Source organism: Cetorhinus maximus, chromosome 9, assembly GCF_964194155.1.
Source record: "Cetorhinus maximus chromosome 9, sCetMax3.hap1.1, whole genome shotgun sequence".
Classification (NCBI taxonomy): Eukaryota; Metazoa; Chordata; class Chondrichthyes; order Lamniformes; family Cetorhinidae; genus Cetorhinus; species Cetorhinus maximus.
Window position 1 is genome coordinate 109,941,576 of NC_135887.1, and position 18,741 is coordinate 109,960,316.

The 18,741-nt window shown below is 44.6% G+C and overlaps 1 protein-coding gene across 2 annotated transcripts in view; it reads right to left on the reverse strand.

Moving 5' to 3' along the window:
* The window catches only part of LOC144684920 (malignant fibrous histiocytoma-amplified sequence 1 homolog), a 75,998-nt gene extending 62,892 nt beyond the window's left edge, over window positions 1-13,106 (reverse strand). For both annotated transcript variants that reach the window (XM_078549336.1, XM_078549335.1), the window contains exons 1-2: window positions 13,044-13,106; window positions 6,797-7,679 (exon numbers count right to left, since the gene is read on the reverse strand). In XM_078549336.1, coding sequence (XP_078405462.1) covers window positions 6,797-7,679; window positions 13,044-13,059 — 899 coding nt within the window. In that variant the 5' untranslated portion in view covers window positions 13,060-13,106. The remainder of the gene's footprint in view (window positions 1-6,796; window positions 7,680-13,043) is intronic.
* Between the last annotated feature and the right edge of the window lie 5,635 nt (window positions 13,107-18,741).

Consider the following 18,741-nt stretch of genomic DNA (forward strand, 5'->3'; position numbering starts at 1 on the left):
ACAATAAGGATAATAAAGCAAAGAAAATGAAGTAATTTAAACAAACATCTAAAGCACATACCTTATAGTTAAGAAGCATATAACCTTTAGTTGTCAGTAGTACTAGTATTTAATAAACACAATAAATTGTAGCATACATGGAAGAAAGTAATTAAAGTAGATTAACTAAATAACATAAGTTAGAATGGCGGGACAGGTGTTATGTTGCAGCTGTGGAATGTGGAAGCTTTTGGACGCCAAGGTGATCCATGACAAACACGTCTGTAGGAAGTGTAAGCAGCTTGATGAATTCTGGATCAGGATTATTGATCTGGAATCTGAAATGCAGACATTGCGCAAGATAAGGGAGGGGGAGAAATACCTGGATACTTTGTCCCGGAAGACAGTCACATCTCTTAGAAGAGGGTCATCTGCTTTGGTCAGCAGTGAGGGACAGGAGAATGTGACTGTCAGTGAGGCGGGTAATGGGACTGAGCAGATGGTAGTGGAGGAGCCTCAGGCTTTGCAATTGTCAAACAGGTTTGAGGTGCTCACAACCTGTGTGGATGAAAGCGAAGTCTGCAAGGTGGATGAGCAGGCTGGCCATGGCACTGTGGTACAGGAAGCCATTCAAGCAGGGGGAGCAAAAAGGAATGTAGTGGAAGTAGGGGATAGTATAGTGAGGGGGATTGACATTGTTCTCTGCAGCAAAGAGGCGAGAGTCCAGGTGGCTGTGTTGCCTGCCCAGTGCCAGGGTTTGGGACATCTGCTCTGGGCTGGAGAGGAACTTGCAGTGGGAGGGGGAGGATCCAGTTGTTGTGATCCATGTAGGTACCAATGACATAGGTAGAACTAGGAACGAGGCTCTGCAAAGTCAGTATGAGGAGATAGGTACCAAATTATGAAGCAGAACCTCAAAGGTAATAATCTCTGGATTATACAAATTGGCATAGAGCAAATAAGATTAGAGAGACGAATGCGTGGCTCAAAGACTGGTGTGGGAGAAGGGGGCTCGGTTTGTGGGCCACTGGCATCAGTACTAGGGAAAGTGGGGGCTGTACCATTGGGACGGCTTACACCTGATCCATGTTGGGACGAGTGTCCTTGTAAATCGCATAACTAGGGAAGTAGAGGGGGCTTCAAACTAAACAAGAGGGATGAGGTATCAAGCTTGGGTAGAGATAGCAATTCAACGTTTAGAATCAAGACAGGAGAGCAAAATAGTAATATGAGAAATGAGGGTCAGAGGATGACAGGAAGGGACAGAGAGAAAAAACCTAAGAATCCATCAACCGTCAAGACTAGATGTTACAAAGGTAACAAAAAGACAAAACTGAAGGCTGTCTATCTGAATGCATGTAGCATTGCTAACAAAGTAAATGAATTGATGGGCCACATTGAAGTAAATAAATATGATCTGACAGCAATTATGGATTGCTATCTGATAGCACAGATGACAAAGATCGGGTCTTTAATATTGAGGGGTACATGACATTCAAGAAGAATAAGAAGCTAGATAAAGGTGGAGGGGTAGCACTGTTAATCAAAGATGACATTAGTGCAATAGTTGGAGATGACCTTGGTTCAGGAGATTACGATGTAGAATCGGATTGGGTAGACATAAGGAATAGTAGGGGGAAAAAGTAATTAGTGGGAATGGCCTAACAGTAGCCACTGTGTAAGACAAAACATTCAAGAGGAAATATTGTGTGCCTGTGATAAAGGGACAACGATAATCATGGGTGATTTTAATCTACACATAAATTAGAAAAATCAGATTGGCAGTAATAGCCTGGATGAGGAGTTCATAGAATGCTTTCGAGATAGTTTTTTAGAGCAGCATGTTCTGGAACCAACCTGAAAGCCGGTTATATTAGACTTGGTATTATGTAATGAGACAGGATTAATTAAAGATTAAAGGCACTGCTAGGTAGCAGATTGAATTTTACATCCATTTTGAAAGGGAGAAGAGCGAGTCTAAGACTAGTATCTTAAACTTAAATAAAGGCAACTATATGGGGATGAAAGCTGAGGCTAGCTGAAGTGAACTGGGAAACTAGGCTAGAGGATAGATCAATAGAGAAGCATTGGCAGACATTTAAGGGGATATTTCAGAATGTTCAGAAGAAGTACATTCCTACTATAAAGAAAAATTCTAAGGGGAGGACACACCATCCGTGGTTAACGAAAGAAGTTAAGGAAAGCATCAAACTTAAGGAAAAAACATACAACTCCGCAAAGTTGAGTAGCACGACAGATGATTGGTCAGAATATAAAGTACGGCAGAGAATGACTAAAAGGTTAATCAGGAGAAAGAAATTAGAGTACAAGAGGAAGCTAGCTAGAAATGTAAAAATGGATGGCAAGAGTTTCTACAGGTACTAAAAAAGGAAAAGAGTAAGTAAAGTGAGTGTTGGTCCTCAAGAGAGTGACAGTGGAGAGTTAATAGTAGGTAATAAAAAAATGGTAGAAGAAATGAACAAGTATTTTGCTTCTGTGTTCACTATAGAGGATACAAAAAACATTCCACTAGGGAAATGATACTGAGCAAATTGATGGAGCTGTGGGCTGGCAAGTCTCCAGGTCCCAATGGACTACATCCTAGGGTCTTAAAAGAAGCGGCTAATGAGGTAGTGGATGCTGGTGTTAATTTTCCAAAACTCGCTAGAATCTGGAAAGGTTCCATTAGGTTGGAAAGTAGCAAATATGACCCCTCTACTCAAGAAGGGAAGGAGGCAGAAAACAGGAAACTATAGGCCAGTTAGCTTGGCGGCTGTCATGGGGAAGTTATTAGAATTGATCATTAAGGAGGTTATAGCTGGACACTTAGAAGAGCGCAAAGCAATCGGGAAGAGTCAACATGGTTTTGTGAAAGGAAAATCATGTTTAACCAATTTAATGGAGTTTATGAAGGAGTAACATGCACAGTGGATAAAGGGGAGCCTGTAAATGTACTGGACTTGAATTTCCAGAAGGCATTTGACAAGGTGCCACATCAAAGATTATTACAGAAAATAAAAGTGCATGGTATAGTGGGCAACATATTAGCATGGATAGAAGATTGACTGACTGGCAGAAAGCAGAAAGTATGCATAAATGGGTCTTTTTCTGATTGGCAGGAGGTGACAAGTGGAGTCCCACAGGAGTCTGTACTGGGGCCTCAACATTTTACGATTTGCATCAATGACTTAGATGAGGGGAGTGAAGACATGGTAGTTAAATTTGCAGATGACACAAAGATAGGTAGGAAAATATGTTGTGAAGAGGACATGAGGGGGTTGCAGATGGATATAGATAGGTAGAGTGAGTGGGTAAAGATCTGGCAAATAGAGTTTAATGTGGGAAAATGTGAAGTTCACTTTGGCAAGAAGAACAAAAAGCAGAATATTACTTAAATGAAGAGCGGCTGCATAATTCTGAGGTGCAGAGGGATCTAGGTGTTCTCGTACATGAGCCACAAAAAGTTAGTGTGCAGGTACAGCAAGTAATTAAGAAAACTAATGGAATGCTATCCTTTATTACGAGAGGGATTGAACATAAAAGTAAGGATGTTATGCTTCAGTTATACGGGGCATTAGTGAGATCGTACCTTGAATACTGTGTGCATTTTTGGTCTCCGTATTTAAGGAAGGATGTAAATACATTGGAGGCAGTTCAGAGGAGATTTACTAGATTGATACCTGGAATGAGTGGGTTGTCTTATGAGGAAAGATTGGACAGGCTGGGCTTGTTTTCACTGTTGTTTAGAAGAGTGAGGGGTGATTTGATTGAAGTATACAAGATCCTGAATGGCCTTGACAAGGTGGATGTGGAAAGGATGTATCCTCTTGTGGGTGAGTCCAGAACTAGGGGGCATTTTTTAAAATTAGGGGTCTCCCTTTTAGGACAGAGATAAGGAGAATTTCTTTCTCTCAGAGGGTTGTGTGACTTTGGAACTCTCTGCCTCAGAAGGTGATGGAGGCGTGGTCATTGAATATTTTTAAGGCAGAGGTAGATAGGTTCTTGTTAGGCAAGGGAATCAAAGGTTATCAGGGTTAGATGGGAATGTGGACATTGAAACACAAGATCAGCCATGATCCTATTGAATGGCGGAGCAGGTTTGAGGGGCTGAATGGTCTACTTCTGTTCCTATTTCTTATGTTCTTATGATGGCATTATGAAAGATGGTTATTGCAACTTGCACATGTTGTATCACACTGCACTGGAACACTGACATTGAGACACTGTAATATTGTAGCACAGGAACAATCTGACATTGGCACTCTTACACTAAGACACTGGAACATTTTGACACTGGCATTTGGACTCTGAACGTTGTGACACTGGGTCACTGTAACATTGGAACACCGTGCTGAGACGTTGACACTGGAACATGGCTATCAAAAATACGAATAGCACATGAGCAAAGGATTGAAATGGGATTTGCTCATCTTATTTGAGAAAAGAGAGAAGAGAATGAGGGAAACAATGAGAGGAAGGCAATGAGAGATAAAGGAATAGAATGAAAGTAAAACAAGTAGAGGAAATACTGAAGATATGAAAAAGCAAGGGAATTAGAGGCTGTCAGGAAGAGATATTAATGTATATAATGTTGGAAATTATTTATTTAAAGTAGAGGTTTAGTCAGTGAGTGTATTAATTGGATTAAAGCCAGCTAGTCTGGGTGCTTTGATGTATAGTAGTTTTGAGGTGAAAACAGTACGTAGAGATACATTTGCATTTTGTTGAATAGAGCATTCAAGAGTGGGAGTGAAATCTTGCACCTAGCTAGGAGACACCAAGCAATGTTTATATTACTAATAAAATTGGTGCTATGAAAGGGGTTCAAAGGGCCTGGTGATACAATGAAAATTTACATTAAAGGGGAAGGCTGGGTTATAATAGAAAGAAGTTTTGTGTGAACAGGTCAGAGGCATGTAAGATCTAAGCCTGTAAGCCTACAACTGTCTGCAAAGGAACCAAATTGAAAGGAATCTCATTTTGAATTTGTAAGGTGAAAATGCTTTGCCTGGTGTCTGTTTAAGTCTATTGGTTATTGTTGCCTTAGTGGAGATTAATTTGGGAATTTGTTAAAAGTTATGATAGTAGTAATTTGTAGCCATGTATATATTGTTTAATTTGTTGTAAATTAATAAATGTCTCAGTTAGTTTGATATAAAAACCTCTCGAGAACTGGTGGTCTTATTCCTGAATTTAGAGCTGCAACTCAAAACATACCAATTGAAAATATAGGTTATGACAGTTGTTTAAAGTTTTCCTCTGGGATTTTAAATAACTCAGCCTTTACAAACTGCTGTGTCATAACAAGGTGAAGTGAAGGAGGGAAGCGAGCAAGGAGAGAGGGAGAGGCATGAAGGCATGTAAAGATGAAGAAGGCAAATGCACATGGGATACGGGGTAATTTGATAAGGTGGATTCAAAATTGGCTTAGTTGTAGGAGACAGATGGTGATGACAGAAGGCTGCTTTAGTGACTGGAAGCCAGTGTCCAGTGGCGTACCACAGGGATCTGTGCTGGGTCCCCTATTATTCGTCATTTATATAAATGACATAGATGACTATGTGGGGGGTAGGAGTAGTAAGTTTGCGGATGACACAAAGATTGGCCAGGTGGTTAACAGTGAAATTGAGTGTCTTGGGCTACAGGAAGATATAGACGGGATGGTCAAATGGGCATATAAGTGGCAGATGGAAAGTGTGAGGTGATATACTTTGGGAGGAGTAATTTGACAAGGAAGTATTCAATGAATGGCATGACACTAAGAAGTTCTGAGGAACAAAGGGGCCTTGGCGTGTGTGTCCATAGATCTGTGAAGGTGGAGGGGCATGTTAGTGGGGTGGTGAAAAAGGCATATGGGACACTTGCCTTTATCAATCGAGGCATAGATTACAAAAGTAGGAAGGTCATGTTGGAGTTGTATAGAACCTTGGTGAGGCCACAGCTGGAGTACTGTGTGCAGTTCTGGTCGCCACATTATAGGAAGGATATGATTGCACTGGAGGGGATGCAGAGGAGATTCACCAGGATGTTGCCTGGGATGAAACATTTAAGTTATGAAGAGAGGTTGGATAGACTTGGTTTGTTTTCGTTGGAGCAGAGAAGACTGAGGGGCGACCTGATCGAGGTGTGTAAGATTATGAGAGGCATGGACAGGGTGGATAGGGAGCAGCTGTTCCCCTTAGTTGAAGGGTCAGTCACAAGGGGACATAAGTTCAAGGTGAGGGGCAGGAGTTTAGGGGGGATGCAAGGAAAAACCTTTTTACCCAGAGGGTGGTGACGGTCTGGAATGCGCTGCCTGGGAGGGTGCTGGCGGCGGGTTGCCTCACATCCTTTAAAAAGTACCTGGATGAGCACTTGGCACATGATAACATTCAAGGCTATGGGCCAAGTGCTGGTAAATGGGATTAGGTAGGTAGGTCAGGTGTTTCTCACGTATCGGTGCAGACTCAATGGGCCGAAGGGCCTCTTCTGCACTCTGTGATTCTGTGGTGATACAGCAAGAGAGAGAAAGGGATGAAAGGGAAGATAAGGAGTAGGAATAATGGCCAGGGGTCACTGGATACTGATTAACATCAGGAGATTTAGCTGATCTACTCCCCCTAGCTCAAGTGATTGAATTTCTCAGATGGACCTGAAGCATTCCTGGTTTTTGATGCTTGGTGTCATGCAGTGAGCTGTGTTCACTCAGTGAAATATTGGGCTGCAGGAAAATGTAATTTATAAAAGAATTATTGTGATTAAATATAATGCAATGTGCTTGGTGCAAATCAGGCATCTGGTGATATCTCAAGGTCCTCAACCCTGGCTGTCAGCTCACCTGTGCATGTCAATGACTAATATAACCAGGGCCTGTGGTGTGATGAAGACATGGTGAGTCAGATAATACTCCAGCTGTCCTGCAAAATCCCAGCACAAGAAGGAGAAGTCTTCGGTTTGAAACTCATTGATCTCAATCCCGATTGTCCTGTCGTTCTCTGCAATTGTCACCAATTCCTGTTTGGTCAAACTTTTACACAGTGTTGACTTTCCCGCCATGGATGCTCCAAGAAACATGGTTTTGACCCGTTTGTCCTCCAGGGACTCGTTGGTCTGGAGTTGTTTGAAATAACTGCGGATCTGCTGTAGCCCACCAGCACAGACCTCATCAGGAGGCTCCCTCAGGGGGTTTGCCCGAGCAATAAACTTCCTCAGAGCCCCAATGTCAAACAGCGCGCACGGGAGTTCACACAATTTGTTGTTCTCAATGTAAAGTTCCTCCAGTTTTCCTAGTGTGGCAATTGTTTCCGGAATTTTCTTTATAACGTTGTGAGACAGGTTGAGATACTGCAGCTCCTTGCAACAGATGAGATCTCCCGGGAAGTCAGTCAGACGATTGTTGTTAAGTTTAAGCTGCTTCAGGAGAGGGAGGCGGGGGAGAATTCCCTCTGGGATTTGCTGGATTTTGTTCTGGTTTAAATGTAGTTTTTCAAGATACTGTAGTGAGCCAATCTCTGGAAAATCTACCAGTTCATTCTTAGACAGAATGAGGGTCTTCAGCTTGGTCAACCTGGAAAGATTTGTGACATTCTTCAGTCTATTGCGATCTAAATTGAGGTGATTGATCTGTGGGTTTTTCAGGATATCTTCAGGTAAAACCTTCAGACGTTCCCTGGACCTGTCCACATCTTGTCCTGTGTTTTGCTCAACTACCTGTTTTCGCTCTGAGAAACAAACACAGGCACAGCTTAAAATAAGTTCATTCAAAACTGGAGATTTGGAATTTCTCGGTAATATATTTTCATGTCCTGTCCCCCAATTTATTTTAATGACATTTATGAAAGGTTGGCTAGTTATAGTCCCAAAAGGAAAATATAGGGGTATGTTCACTTTCTTGGCTAGAAGAACATTGGGCATTAGGAAATAAACTGTTTATGTATCATCTCAACCTGGTATACTCTTAACCGACAATAATTAGAGGGTGTAAATCGGGGAGCTAAATCAAAGAGTTGTAAATCCGGGGGGCGGGAGGGATAAATCAGGGGTGTAAATCAGGGGGTGTAAATTGGGGAGGGTGTAAATTGGGGTGTATAAATCGGTTGGGGGGGGGGGGTGTAAATGGGGACGGTGTAAATCATTGGGTGTAAATCGGGGGTGTAAATAGGGTACGGTGTAAATTGGGTATAAATCAGAGGTGTAAATCAGGGTTTGTACATCGGGGAGTGTAAATCAGGGGTTGTAAATCAGGGGGTGTAAATTGGAGGCTGTAAATTGGAGGTTGTAAATCAGGGGTGTAAATCAGGGGGGTGTAAATGAGGAAGGGTAAATTAGGGGGTGTAAATCATGGGGTGTAAATCGGTGGTGTAAATCAGGGGTAAATCAGGGGATATAAATCAGGGAATGTAAATCAGGGGGTGTAAATTAGGGGTGTATATCAGGGGGTGTAAATCAGGGGTAAATCAGGGGATATAAATCAGGGAGTGTAAATCAGGGGGTGTAAATTAGGGGTGTATATCAGGGGGTGTAAATCGGGGGTAAATCAGGGGGTATAAATCAGAGGCTATAAATCAGAGAGTGTAAATTAGGGATGGGGTGTATATTGGGGTGTAAATCGGGGTGGGGGGGGCAGCGGTGTAAATCAGGTGAGTGTAAATTCAGGATGAGGGGATTGTAAATGGGAAGGATGTAAATACACTGTCATCCCTCTCATGTTCACTTATCATCCAGCCGGAAATAGGGATAATTCAGCCCATGTTGTTTACAGAGATGGAAACATAGAAATTATTAACGCAAAAGGAGGCTGTATGCATTGAAAATAAGTCTCTTATGAGGACTAATTTATCACACGGTAATCTTGCCACTTGCTTGCAATGTGAATGGGCATGATCCTGAATAGCTGCTGCTGGAAAGCAAAGATAAAGAAATACGAGAGAAACAAGACAGAAGAAACAAAACCTTCAGAGAAAAATGAAATAAAACAGAGGCAGAGGTTATGACCTAAAGCTATTGAACTCAATGTTGAGTCTAGAAGGCTGTAAAGTACCCACTCAAAAGATGAGGTGCTGTTCCTTGCGCCTGCATTGAGTTTCAGTGGAACACTGCAGCAGGCCAAGGTCAGAAAGGTCAGGGTGGGAGCAAGATAGAGAATTAAAATGACAGGTGACTAGAAGCCAGGCTCAAGCTTGCAGACTGAACGGAAGTGTGCTGCAAAGCAGTCACCCTGTCTGTACTTGGTCTTCCTAATGTACAGAAGACCACATTAGAAACAATGAATACAATATATTAAATTGCTGTTTCACTTGGAAGGAGTGCTTGGGGCCTTGGATTGGAGAGAAGGGAGGAGGTAAAACTGCAGGTGTTTCACCTCCTGCACTTGCAGGGAAAGATGCCTTAGGAATGGGAGAGGGTCTTGAGGGTGACTAAGGAGTGGACCAGGATGTCATGGAAAGAACAGTCCCTTCAGAATGCTGAAAGGGGAGGGGAAAGTGTGCTTGGAGGTGGCATCACACTAGAGGTGATGGAAATGATGGAGGGTGATCGATTGAAGGGTGGAAGGTGAGGACAAGGGGAATTCTATAGCCACTCTGGAAGGGTGAAAGGAGAAGTATGGGAAATGTGACGGACACCGTCAAGAGTCCTGTCAACAATGATGGGGGCATCCTGGGTTGAGGAAAAAGGAAGACATATTGGAAGTGCTGGTTTGGAAGGTAGCTTCATCAGGGCAGATGTGACAGAGGCAGAGGAACTAGGAAAATGGAATAGAATCCTTCCAGATGCAGGGTGTGAGGAAGTGTAGTCGAGGTAGTTGTGACAGTCAGTGGACTTTATAGTGAATATTGGTTGATAGCCTATCCCCAGAAATGGAGACCGTCCAAGGGCCCAAACACTCCTATCAAGTGAAGCAGCATTTCACTTGCACTTCCCTCAATTTAGTCTACTGCATTCATTGCTCCCAATGCAGTTTCCTCTACATAGGAGAGACCAAACGCAGACTGGGTGACCGCTTTGCAGAACACCTTCGGTCTGTCCGCAAGCATGACCCAGACCTCCCTGTCGCTTGCCATTTCAACACTCCACCCTGCTCTCATGCCCACATGTCCTTCCTTGGCCTGCTGCAATGTTCCAGTGAAGCTCAACGCAAACTGGAGGAACAGCACCTCATCTTCCGACTAGGCACTTTACAGCTTTCCGGACTGAATATTGAGTTCAACAATTATAGATCATGAACTCTCTCCAATCCCCACCCCCTTTCCGATCCCTCCCCCCAATTTTTTCCAATAATTTATATAGATCTTTCTTTTCCCACCTATTTCCATTATTTTTAAATGTATTTCCATCCATTGTTTTATTTCTACCTTTTAGCCTATTTCGATCCCTTCCCTTCACCCCACCCCCACTAGGGCTATCTGTACCTTGCTTGTCCTGCTTTCTACCCTTAATTAGCACATTCCTTAGATTATATCACCACCTCTTTGTCCTTTTGTCTATGACATCTTTTGGCTATCTCCACCTATCACTGGCCCTCTATCCAGCTCTACCTGTCCCATCCCCCCCCGCCCCTTTAAACCAGCTTATATTTCACCTCTTTTCTATTTTTACTCAGTTCTGTTGAAGAGTCATACGGATTCGAAACGTTGACTGTGTTCCTCTCCGCAGATGCTGTCAGACCTGCTGAGTTTTTCCAGGTATTTTTATTTTTGTTAAGGGAAGAGTCAGAGATGGACCAGGCAAAGATGAGAGAAGAATGGAAATTGGAAACAAAGTGAATGAAATTTTCCAGTTGAAGGCGAGAGCAGGAAGCAGCACTGATACGCCATCAATGCACCAGAAAAGAGGTCCCTGAGTGGGACTGGAATAAGGAATGTTCTCACATATCCAACAAAGAGTAAGACATGGCTAGGACCTTTGTAACATCTTTTATTTGGAGGGAGTGAGTGGTGTTAAAGGAGAAGTTGTTCAATGTGAGAACAAGTTCAGCCAGGGGGAGGAAGGTGGTGCTGGGTGGAGACCAGCTGGGCCTCCGCTCAAGGAAGGACCCGAGAGCTCTCAGACAATCCTGGTAGAGCTGCGGAGAGATTGCACTTAAATGCTGAAGATGAGTTAGAGCCATGAAATTGGCAATTGTTAATGTGATGAAGGGCATCGGAAGAGTCACGGATGTAGGTGGGAAAAGACTGGACAAGGAGAGAAAATAGACTCGAGATAGGAAGACATCAGTCCAGTGAGGCAGGAACAGGCTGAAATGAAAGGTCTAGGACAGTTCTGTTTATGGGAATTTGCACAAGAGAAATAACCCTGGGTCTTGGGAAAGGCTGTTTGGGATTGGAGGACAATGAGGTTGGAGGCTGTGAATAATGCTCTTGTGAAGCAGCTTGGGACATTTTATTACATTACAGGTGCTATAGAAACACATGCTGTTGTCAGTGTCCATGCTTAGAATGGAAACTGCTGAAATAAACTTGTCACACTGTAATACATGCTTCCAACAGAGGTGGCACTGTAGTGCCTCAGTTCTTTATCTCGCAATTCTTCAGCCCAAACTGCAGACAAATTCCATTCTAACTGCAAGAGGAATATTTTTACTAAAAGCCAGGGTAAGGATGTGGAACAGATTACTCTTACAGTTGAATGAAAATGTGACTGAATGTTATTAGTCTCAGTTCCTCACCATCATTAAGTGCACACTTTTTTCATCCCACATCCGTTTCTGTTCAGACTTACACAGAAGACAGCTTTGGTTCACTTAAAATACCTCTGCTCCCAGTTTCCCATGGCTTTGCCCCAGCCTCCCCCTGCTCTATCTCCCCACTTCCTGTCTCCCTGCTCTATTTCTCCTCTCCCTGTCTACCCTGCCCTATCTCTCGTTCCCTATCTCCTCTGCCCTATCTGCTCACTCCCTATCCCCCCCCCCCCCACCCTATCTCCCACTCCCTGTCTGCCCCTGCCCTATCCCCATTTCCCCCTGCTCTATCTCCTCACATCCTGTCTCCCCTGGCCCTATCTCCCCACTTCCTGTCTCCCCCTGCCCCATCTCCCCACTCCCTGCCTCCGCCTGCCATGTCTTCCTGTCTCCCTGTGCTTTCTCTCTCTGCTTTCTCTGTCCTCCACACTCCGGATTCCGCTCGTTTCGGAAGTCTCGTGTCAGGCATGCAGATGATGTGGCCCGGCCAGCGGAGCTGATCGAGTGTGGTCAATGCTTCGATGCTGGGGATGTTGGCCTGAGTGGGAACACTGACGCTGGTGCGCCTATCCTGCCAATGGATTTGCAGGATCTTGCAGAGGCAGCGCTGGTGGTTCTTCTCCAGAGTTTTGAGGTGCCTGCTGTACATAGGCCACATCTCTGAGCCATATAGGAGGGCGGGTAGACCATGTAGACCATGAGCTTGGTGCCGGGTTTGAGGTCCTGGTCTTCAAACACTCTCCTCCTCAGGCCGAAGGCTGCGCTAGCACACTGAAGGCGGCATTGAACCTCGCCATCGATGTCTGCCCTATTGACAATAGGTTTCCAAGACATGGAAAGTGGTCCACATTGTCCAGGGCCTCGTTGTGGAATTTGATAACCGGGGAGCAGTGAGACATGGGGGGTGCAGGTTGGTAGAGGACCATTGTCTTACGGGTGTTTAGTGTAAGGCCCACAAGCACACAGAATGAGAATCACATATACAGGCAGACAGGCCACAGACAGAGAGAGGTGGTGAAGCTGCTAGTCGGCTGGCAGAGAGGGACAGACACAGATGGCCCCACAAACTGGACCCAGCTCTGAAGAAGTGATGAGAGGGGAAAGTTTGAGACCCTGCGGAACATGACAGTCACAAAGCCCTTTCGCTGTAAATCAATGCCCCGGCGGCTGAACTCCGTTCCTTCCCCATCCACCGGCTGCGGTCACTGAGAGTGAAGAGTCCTGTTGGTGCCGAGACCGTCTCCGGTCTCACAGCCGGAACATCCGTGCACAAAGAGCCGGGGGCGGGGGGCTGGGGGCTCGGGAAATGAATGGAGCGGAGAGCAGCCGAGGGAGAGAGGGGCGTCAATCAATGGGCGGGGGGACAGAGGCCAAGGGGAGAAGGAGGAAGACGCTGATTTTTACTCACCCGCTCTCCAGGCCATTCTGCTCTGAATGAAGAAACGAAACTGAAAGGGATTCTGACGCGGCGGAGGAGCCCAGGGTATAAGGTGGGATGGTAGAGAGTCTGTCCCCAAAGAGGGCAAACTAAGCCTTCCAGAGAGGGTGACATTATCACATAGGGCAGGTCTGCCCCAAGAGAGGGCAAATTTATTACAGAGAGGGGTCTTTCCCAGAGCAGGTAAATTTATTACGGATAGGGGCAGACCTGCCCCAAGAGAGGGCAAATTTATCGGAAAGGGCAAGTGTCTCCCCGAGAGGGTAAATTTATCACAGCTACAGCAGACCTGCCCTCCTGCTCCCCCATTCACAGAGGCAATTTGCTCATTGGCAGGGCCATGGTGAATAGTAATTCCCAACTCCAGATCAAATTTCTGGCTTTCTTTTCCTTTTTCTGCTTGTGACACTGGATTAGGCCAGAATTGATATGGCAACTGAACAGGCAGCACAGAGCTGCTGCCTCATGTCAGTGTGTAGGAGAACATTGACCCCTTGGACATTTCACCCGGCCGTGGGCACTATCCAACCCAACACCGGAAGAAAGGCTCTGCCACATTTCTCTCTGCAGCCTCCTGAAAAACTGAAAGGTCTGAAGGTGGATAAATCACCTGGACCAGATGGATTACACCCCAGAGTTCTGAAGGAGGTAGCTGAAGAGATAGTGGAGGTGTTAGTGGTGATCGTTCAGCAATCACTGGAGTCAAGGAGGGTCCCAGAGGACTGGAAAATTGCTAATGTAACCCCCCGTTTAAGAATGGAGTGAGGCAAAAGACAGGAAATTACAGGCCGATTAGCCAGACCTCGGTCATTGGTAAGATTTTAGTCCATTATTAAGGATGAGATTTCAGAATACTTGGAAGTGCATGGTAAAATCGGGCAAAGTCAGCATGGTTTCATCAAGGGGAGGTCATGCCTGACAAATCTGTTAGAATTCTTTGAGGAGGTAACGAGCAGGTTAGACAAAGGAGAGCCAATGGATGTTATCTACTTGGACTTCCAGAAGGCCTTTGACAAGGTGCCGCACAGGAGGCTGCTCAGTAAGATAAGAGCCCATGGTGTTAGAGGCAAGGTACTAGCATGGATAGAAGATTGGCTGTCTGGCAGGAGGCAGACAGTGGAGATAAGGGTGTCCTTCTCAGGATGGCGGCCGGTGACTGGTGGAGTTCCACAAGGGTCAGTGTTGGGACCACAACTTTTCACTTTATACACTAATGGTCTAGATGAAGGAACTGAGGGCATTCTGGCTAAGTTTGCAGATGATACAAAGATAGGTGGAGGGACAGGTAGTATTGAGGAGGCAGGGAGGCTGCAGAAGGATTTAGAGAGGTTAGGAGAATGGGCAAAGAAGTGGCAGATGGAATACAACGTGGGGAAGTGTGAGGTCATGCAATTTGGTAGGAAGAATAGAGGCATAGACTATTTTCTAAATGGGGAGAGAATTTAGAAATCTGGAATGTAAAGGAACTTGGGAGTCATAGTCCAGGATTCTCTTAAGGTTAACTTGCAGGTTGAGTCAGTAGTTAGGAAGGCAAATGCAATGTTGGCATTTATTTCGAGAGGACTAGAATATAAAAGCAGGGATGTGCTGCTGAGGCTTTATAAGGCTCTGGTCAGACCACATTTAGAATATCATGAGCAATTTTGGGCCCCATATCTCAGGAAGGATGTGCTGGCCCTGGAGAGAGTCCAGAGGAGGTTCACGAGAATGATCCCAGGAATGAAAGGCTTAACATATGAGGAACGTTTGAGGACTCTGGGTCTATACTCAATGGAGTTTAGAAGGATGAGGGGGGATCTGATTGAAACTTACCGAATACTGAAAGGCCTGGATAGAGTGGACGTGGGGAAGATGTTTCCATTAGTAGGAGAGACTAGGACCCGAGGGCACAGCCTCAGAGTAAAGGGAAGACCTTTTAGAACAGAGATGAGGAGAAACTTCTTTAGCTAGAGAGTAGTGTATCTATGGAACTCATTGCCACAAAAGGCTGTGGAGGCCAGGTCACTGAGTGTATTTAAGACCGAGATAGATAGGTTCTTGATTGGTAAAGGGATCAAATGTTACAGGGAGAAGGCGGGAGAATGGGGTTGAGAAACTTATCAGCCATGATTGAATGGCGGAGCAGACTCGATGGGCCAAATGGCCTAATTTCTGCTCCTATGTCTTATGGCTCCTCCGCTCCCTCCCACCCGTCATCCCCGCTAAAGGAATTAATGCTGCAAGGGGCCTATCAAACACTGGCACAGATGCCATCATCTTTAAATAATGTACGTGTGGATTAATGACCATGGTATAGACAACAAAGACACAACCACCAAAAAAAAACACATCTCCAGGACCCCTGGGTAATAATAAGGTAATGTTTGACCAGCCTCCCCTCCCCTGCACCATGAGGTCCTGGCCATGTAATATGTAGTCTCAAAGTGACATAAATATTTACTGGCATGCCAAAGTTATTCATGTATGTAGTCTCCCCCCTTATACTCTGCATTACAAAGTTGTAGAACATCACCCGGGTCACTGAAAAAAAAATATCAGATGTTACTGGCAAGGCTAGCATTTGTTGCCCATCCCTAGTTACCCTTAAGGAGGTGATCCGCCTTCTTAAAGCTCTGCAGTCCATGTGGAGTAGGTACACCCAAAGTGCTGTTAAGAAGAAATTTCGAGAATTTTAACCCAGCGGCAGTGAAGGAACAATGATATAGTTCCAAGTCAGGATAGTGTGTGACATGGAGGGGAACTTGCAAGTGGTGCTGATCCCATGTATCTGCTGCACTTGTCCTTCTAGGTGGTATAGGTCACAGGTTTGGAAAGTGCTGTTGACGAAGCCTCGAAAGTTGCTGATGAGTGTCTTGTAGATGGTAAACAATGCTGCCACTGTGCAACAGTGGTGGAGGGAGTGAATGTTGAAGGTGGTGGATGAGGTGCCAATGAAGTGGGCTGCTTTGCCCTGATTGGTATAAGGAAATAGAGATAGTTTAAGTAAATTATATGTGCATTTGGGTGTGTTAGGAATAAGGTATATCTTTAAGTTTAAGTTTTATTTATTTTTTTCTATTTGTGGGTTAAAAGGTGAAACTTAGGATCTAGTTTCATTTTTGAGTGGAGGCTGCAGCTCTGTTTGTATACCTGCTGAAGAGAAGTTAAAGCAAACCAAGAGTAGAAAAAACTATGCTATTGCCTAGCAACAGGGGTCCAGAGAGGGAGACCCACCCACACACACACACACACAGGAAAACAGCAGTTTAAGTGTAGTTGGAAGAAGGTGCCAGGACAGGCAGGACATGAAAAGGGACAGATAGCAGGTTCCAAACTAAAGAAGAAAGTCCCCAAAATCCAAGGAAGTAGAACAGCAGAAAGTCTGAAGAAGACCTTCTAGTCAAAGGAAGGACAAAGACTTGGAAAAGGTCCTGTTAAGTGAAGTTAAGATTGAGGAGCAGAGGAAGGCCCCAAACTTCAAGCTTAAAGGAAGAAAAGTTGGAGGAATCAGATTTAAAGCGAGAGGTCAGAAGGTCCAAAGAGATGGATGAAGGTCTGTAACTCTTTACTATGGGCATGTGAAGCAGTGGTGTCCTGTTGGCATGACTCGAGTCAGAGAGTGCATGGAAGAAAGCTTGAGTGCACGTGGTGATCCAGAGGAGAGGAACATCGGAAGGAGACTTCGAAACCCTGGAGGTGGACCCTTGTGGAAGGCATCTGAGAGAAAGAATCAATTTGGGAGAAGATTTCATAGCAAGTTCTTCGAGAGTAGAGATTGGAAACCCTCATGTGAGAGACCAAGTTCAGTGAGAGTGGTTAACTCATGGTGTAACAAGCACCTGGGGGGAGTTGAGGAGAGATCCATAGCATCTGTCTGGGGTGGCATCTGTCACTTGATCTCAGAGTGTGGTGTGTCTGACCACAGGTCGCCTATTTGGTTACATGGACTGTGTACTTACTGTGAACATTAGAGTATATGATAGATTTTGTACCATATGTTCTCCTTACAAACCTGTATGTATCTGTAAATGTATAGTTGTGGGTGAAGGAGTATTGTAATATAGTTCATCTTTTCTTGTTAAATAAATGTTTTCTTTTGTTAGAAGTTCATCATCTGATTTCTTAACTCTGTTCAGTAGCCACTCTCCATGTAACTAAACAAAAAAGTTAGGATTTATCAAGCCAGGTTCCACCCTGGGATCAGGCTTGTCCAGTTGTAACATCTGCTGGGATCATAACAATGGTGTTGAACTTCATACATTATTGCAGTTGCACCCATTCAGGCAAGTGAAGAATAGTCCATCGCACTCCTGACTTGTGTGTTGTAGATGGTGGACAGTCTTTGGGGAGTCAGGTAGTACCCACTGCACAATTCCCACCTCTGACCTGCTCTTGTAACTACAGTATTTATATGGCTGGTCCAGTTGAGTTTATGATCAACGATGACCCCCAAGACATTAATGGTGGATGACTCAGTGACGGTAATGTCCTTGAATGTAAAGGGGAGGTGGCTGGACTCTCTCTTATTTGAGATGGTTGTTGCCTGGCACTTATGCAGTGCAAATGTTAGTTGCTATTTATTCACCCAGGTCTTACTGCATGCAAGCAAGAGGACTTACGAATGAAACTGAAAATTAGGCAATTTTCACATGAAAATTCCTACATTTAACCTTATGATAAAGGGAAGGTCTTTAATGAAGCAGCTGAAAATGGCTGGGTTTAAGACACTACCATGAGGAACTTCTGTAGCAATCTCCTGGGACAAAGATGATTGACCTCCAAAAACCACACCCATCTTCCTTTGTGCTAGGTACGACTCCAGCCAGTGGAGAGCTTTCCCAAATTACCATTTACTTCAATATTACTAGAGGTTGTTGATGCCTCACTTAGTCAGGTGCTGCCTTGACTCTGACCTGACCACTGGAATTCATCTATTTTGTCCATGTTTAGTCTAAGGCTGTAATGGGGAGTGGAGTGGACAGAACTTACCTGGGCAATTTTCCACTACCTCAATTAGATGCCAGGGTTGTACCTTGGCTCAAGATATGGCTAGTGCTGGAGTACAAGTCTTCACCCCTTCATCTGGGATGTAGAAACCTTCATGTGATTAGAAGAGATCGGAACTCCACAATGAATAAATGGAGTCACGCAATGCGTTCCTCCGATGACTAAGTATATCATTCAAACTGGAGTTGTACGCAGACCAGGAAGCTCCCAGCAGCCCAAGATATGAGGTTGCTCCAACAGTCCAGGTGAGTGTTAAACATCCCATCATTTTATTTGAAGATAAGGGAATTCTCTTGATGCTCCAGTACCATTTCTTCCACCCAATACCAAAAATAGTCATACAACCATAGAGGTGGTCAATCAGCCCATCATGCCTGTACCAGCTTCTTGAAAGCTAGCCAATTAATCCCATCCCCCTGCTTTTCACAGAATCATAGTTTACAGTACAGGAGGCCAATCAGCTTGTCAAGTCTGTGCCAACTCTCTGCAAGAGCAATTTCACTAATCACACTCCGTCCATCCTTTCCCGGTAGCCCTGCAAATTTATGCCCTTCAGGTGCTTAGCTAATTCCCTTTTGAATCTGCCTCCACCATCCTCTCAGGCAGCATATTCCAGATCCTATAACCACTCGCTACATTAAAAAGTTTTTCATGTCGTTTTTGTCATTCACCTGAAATCTGT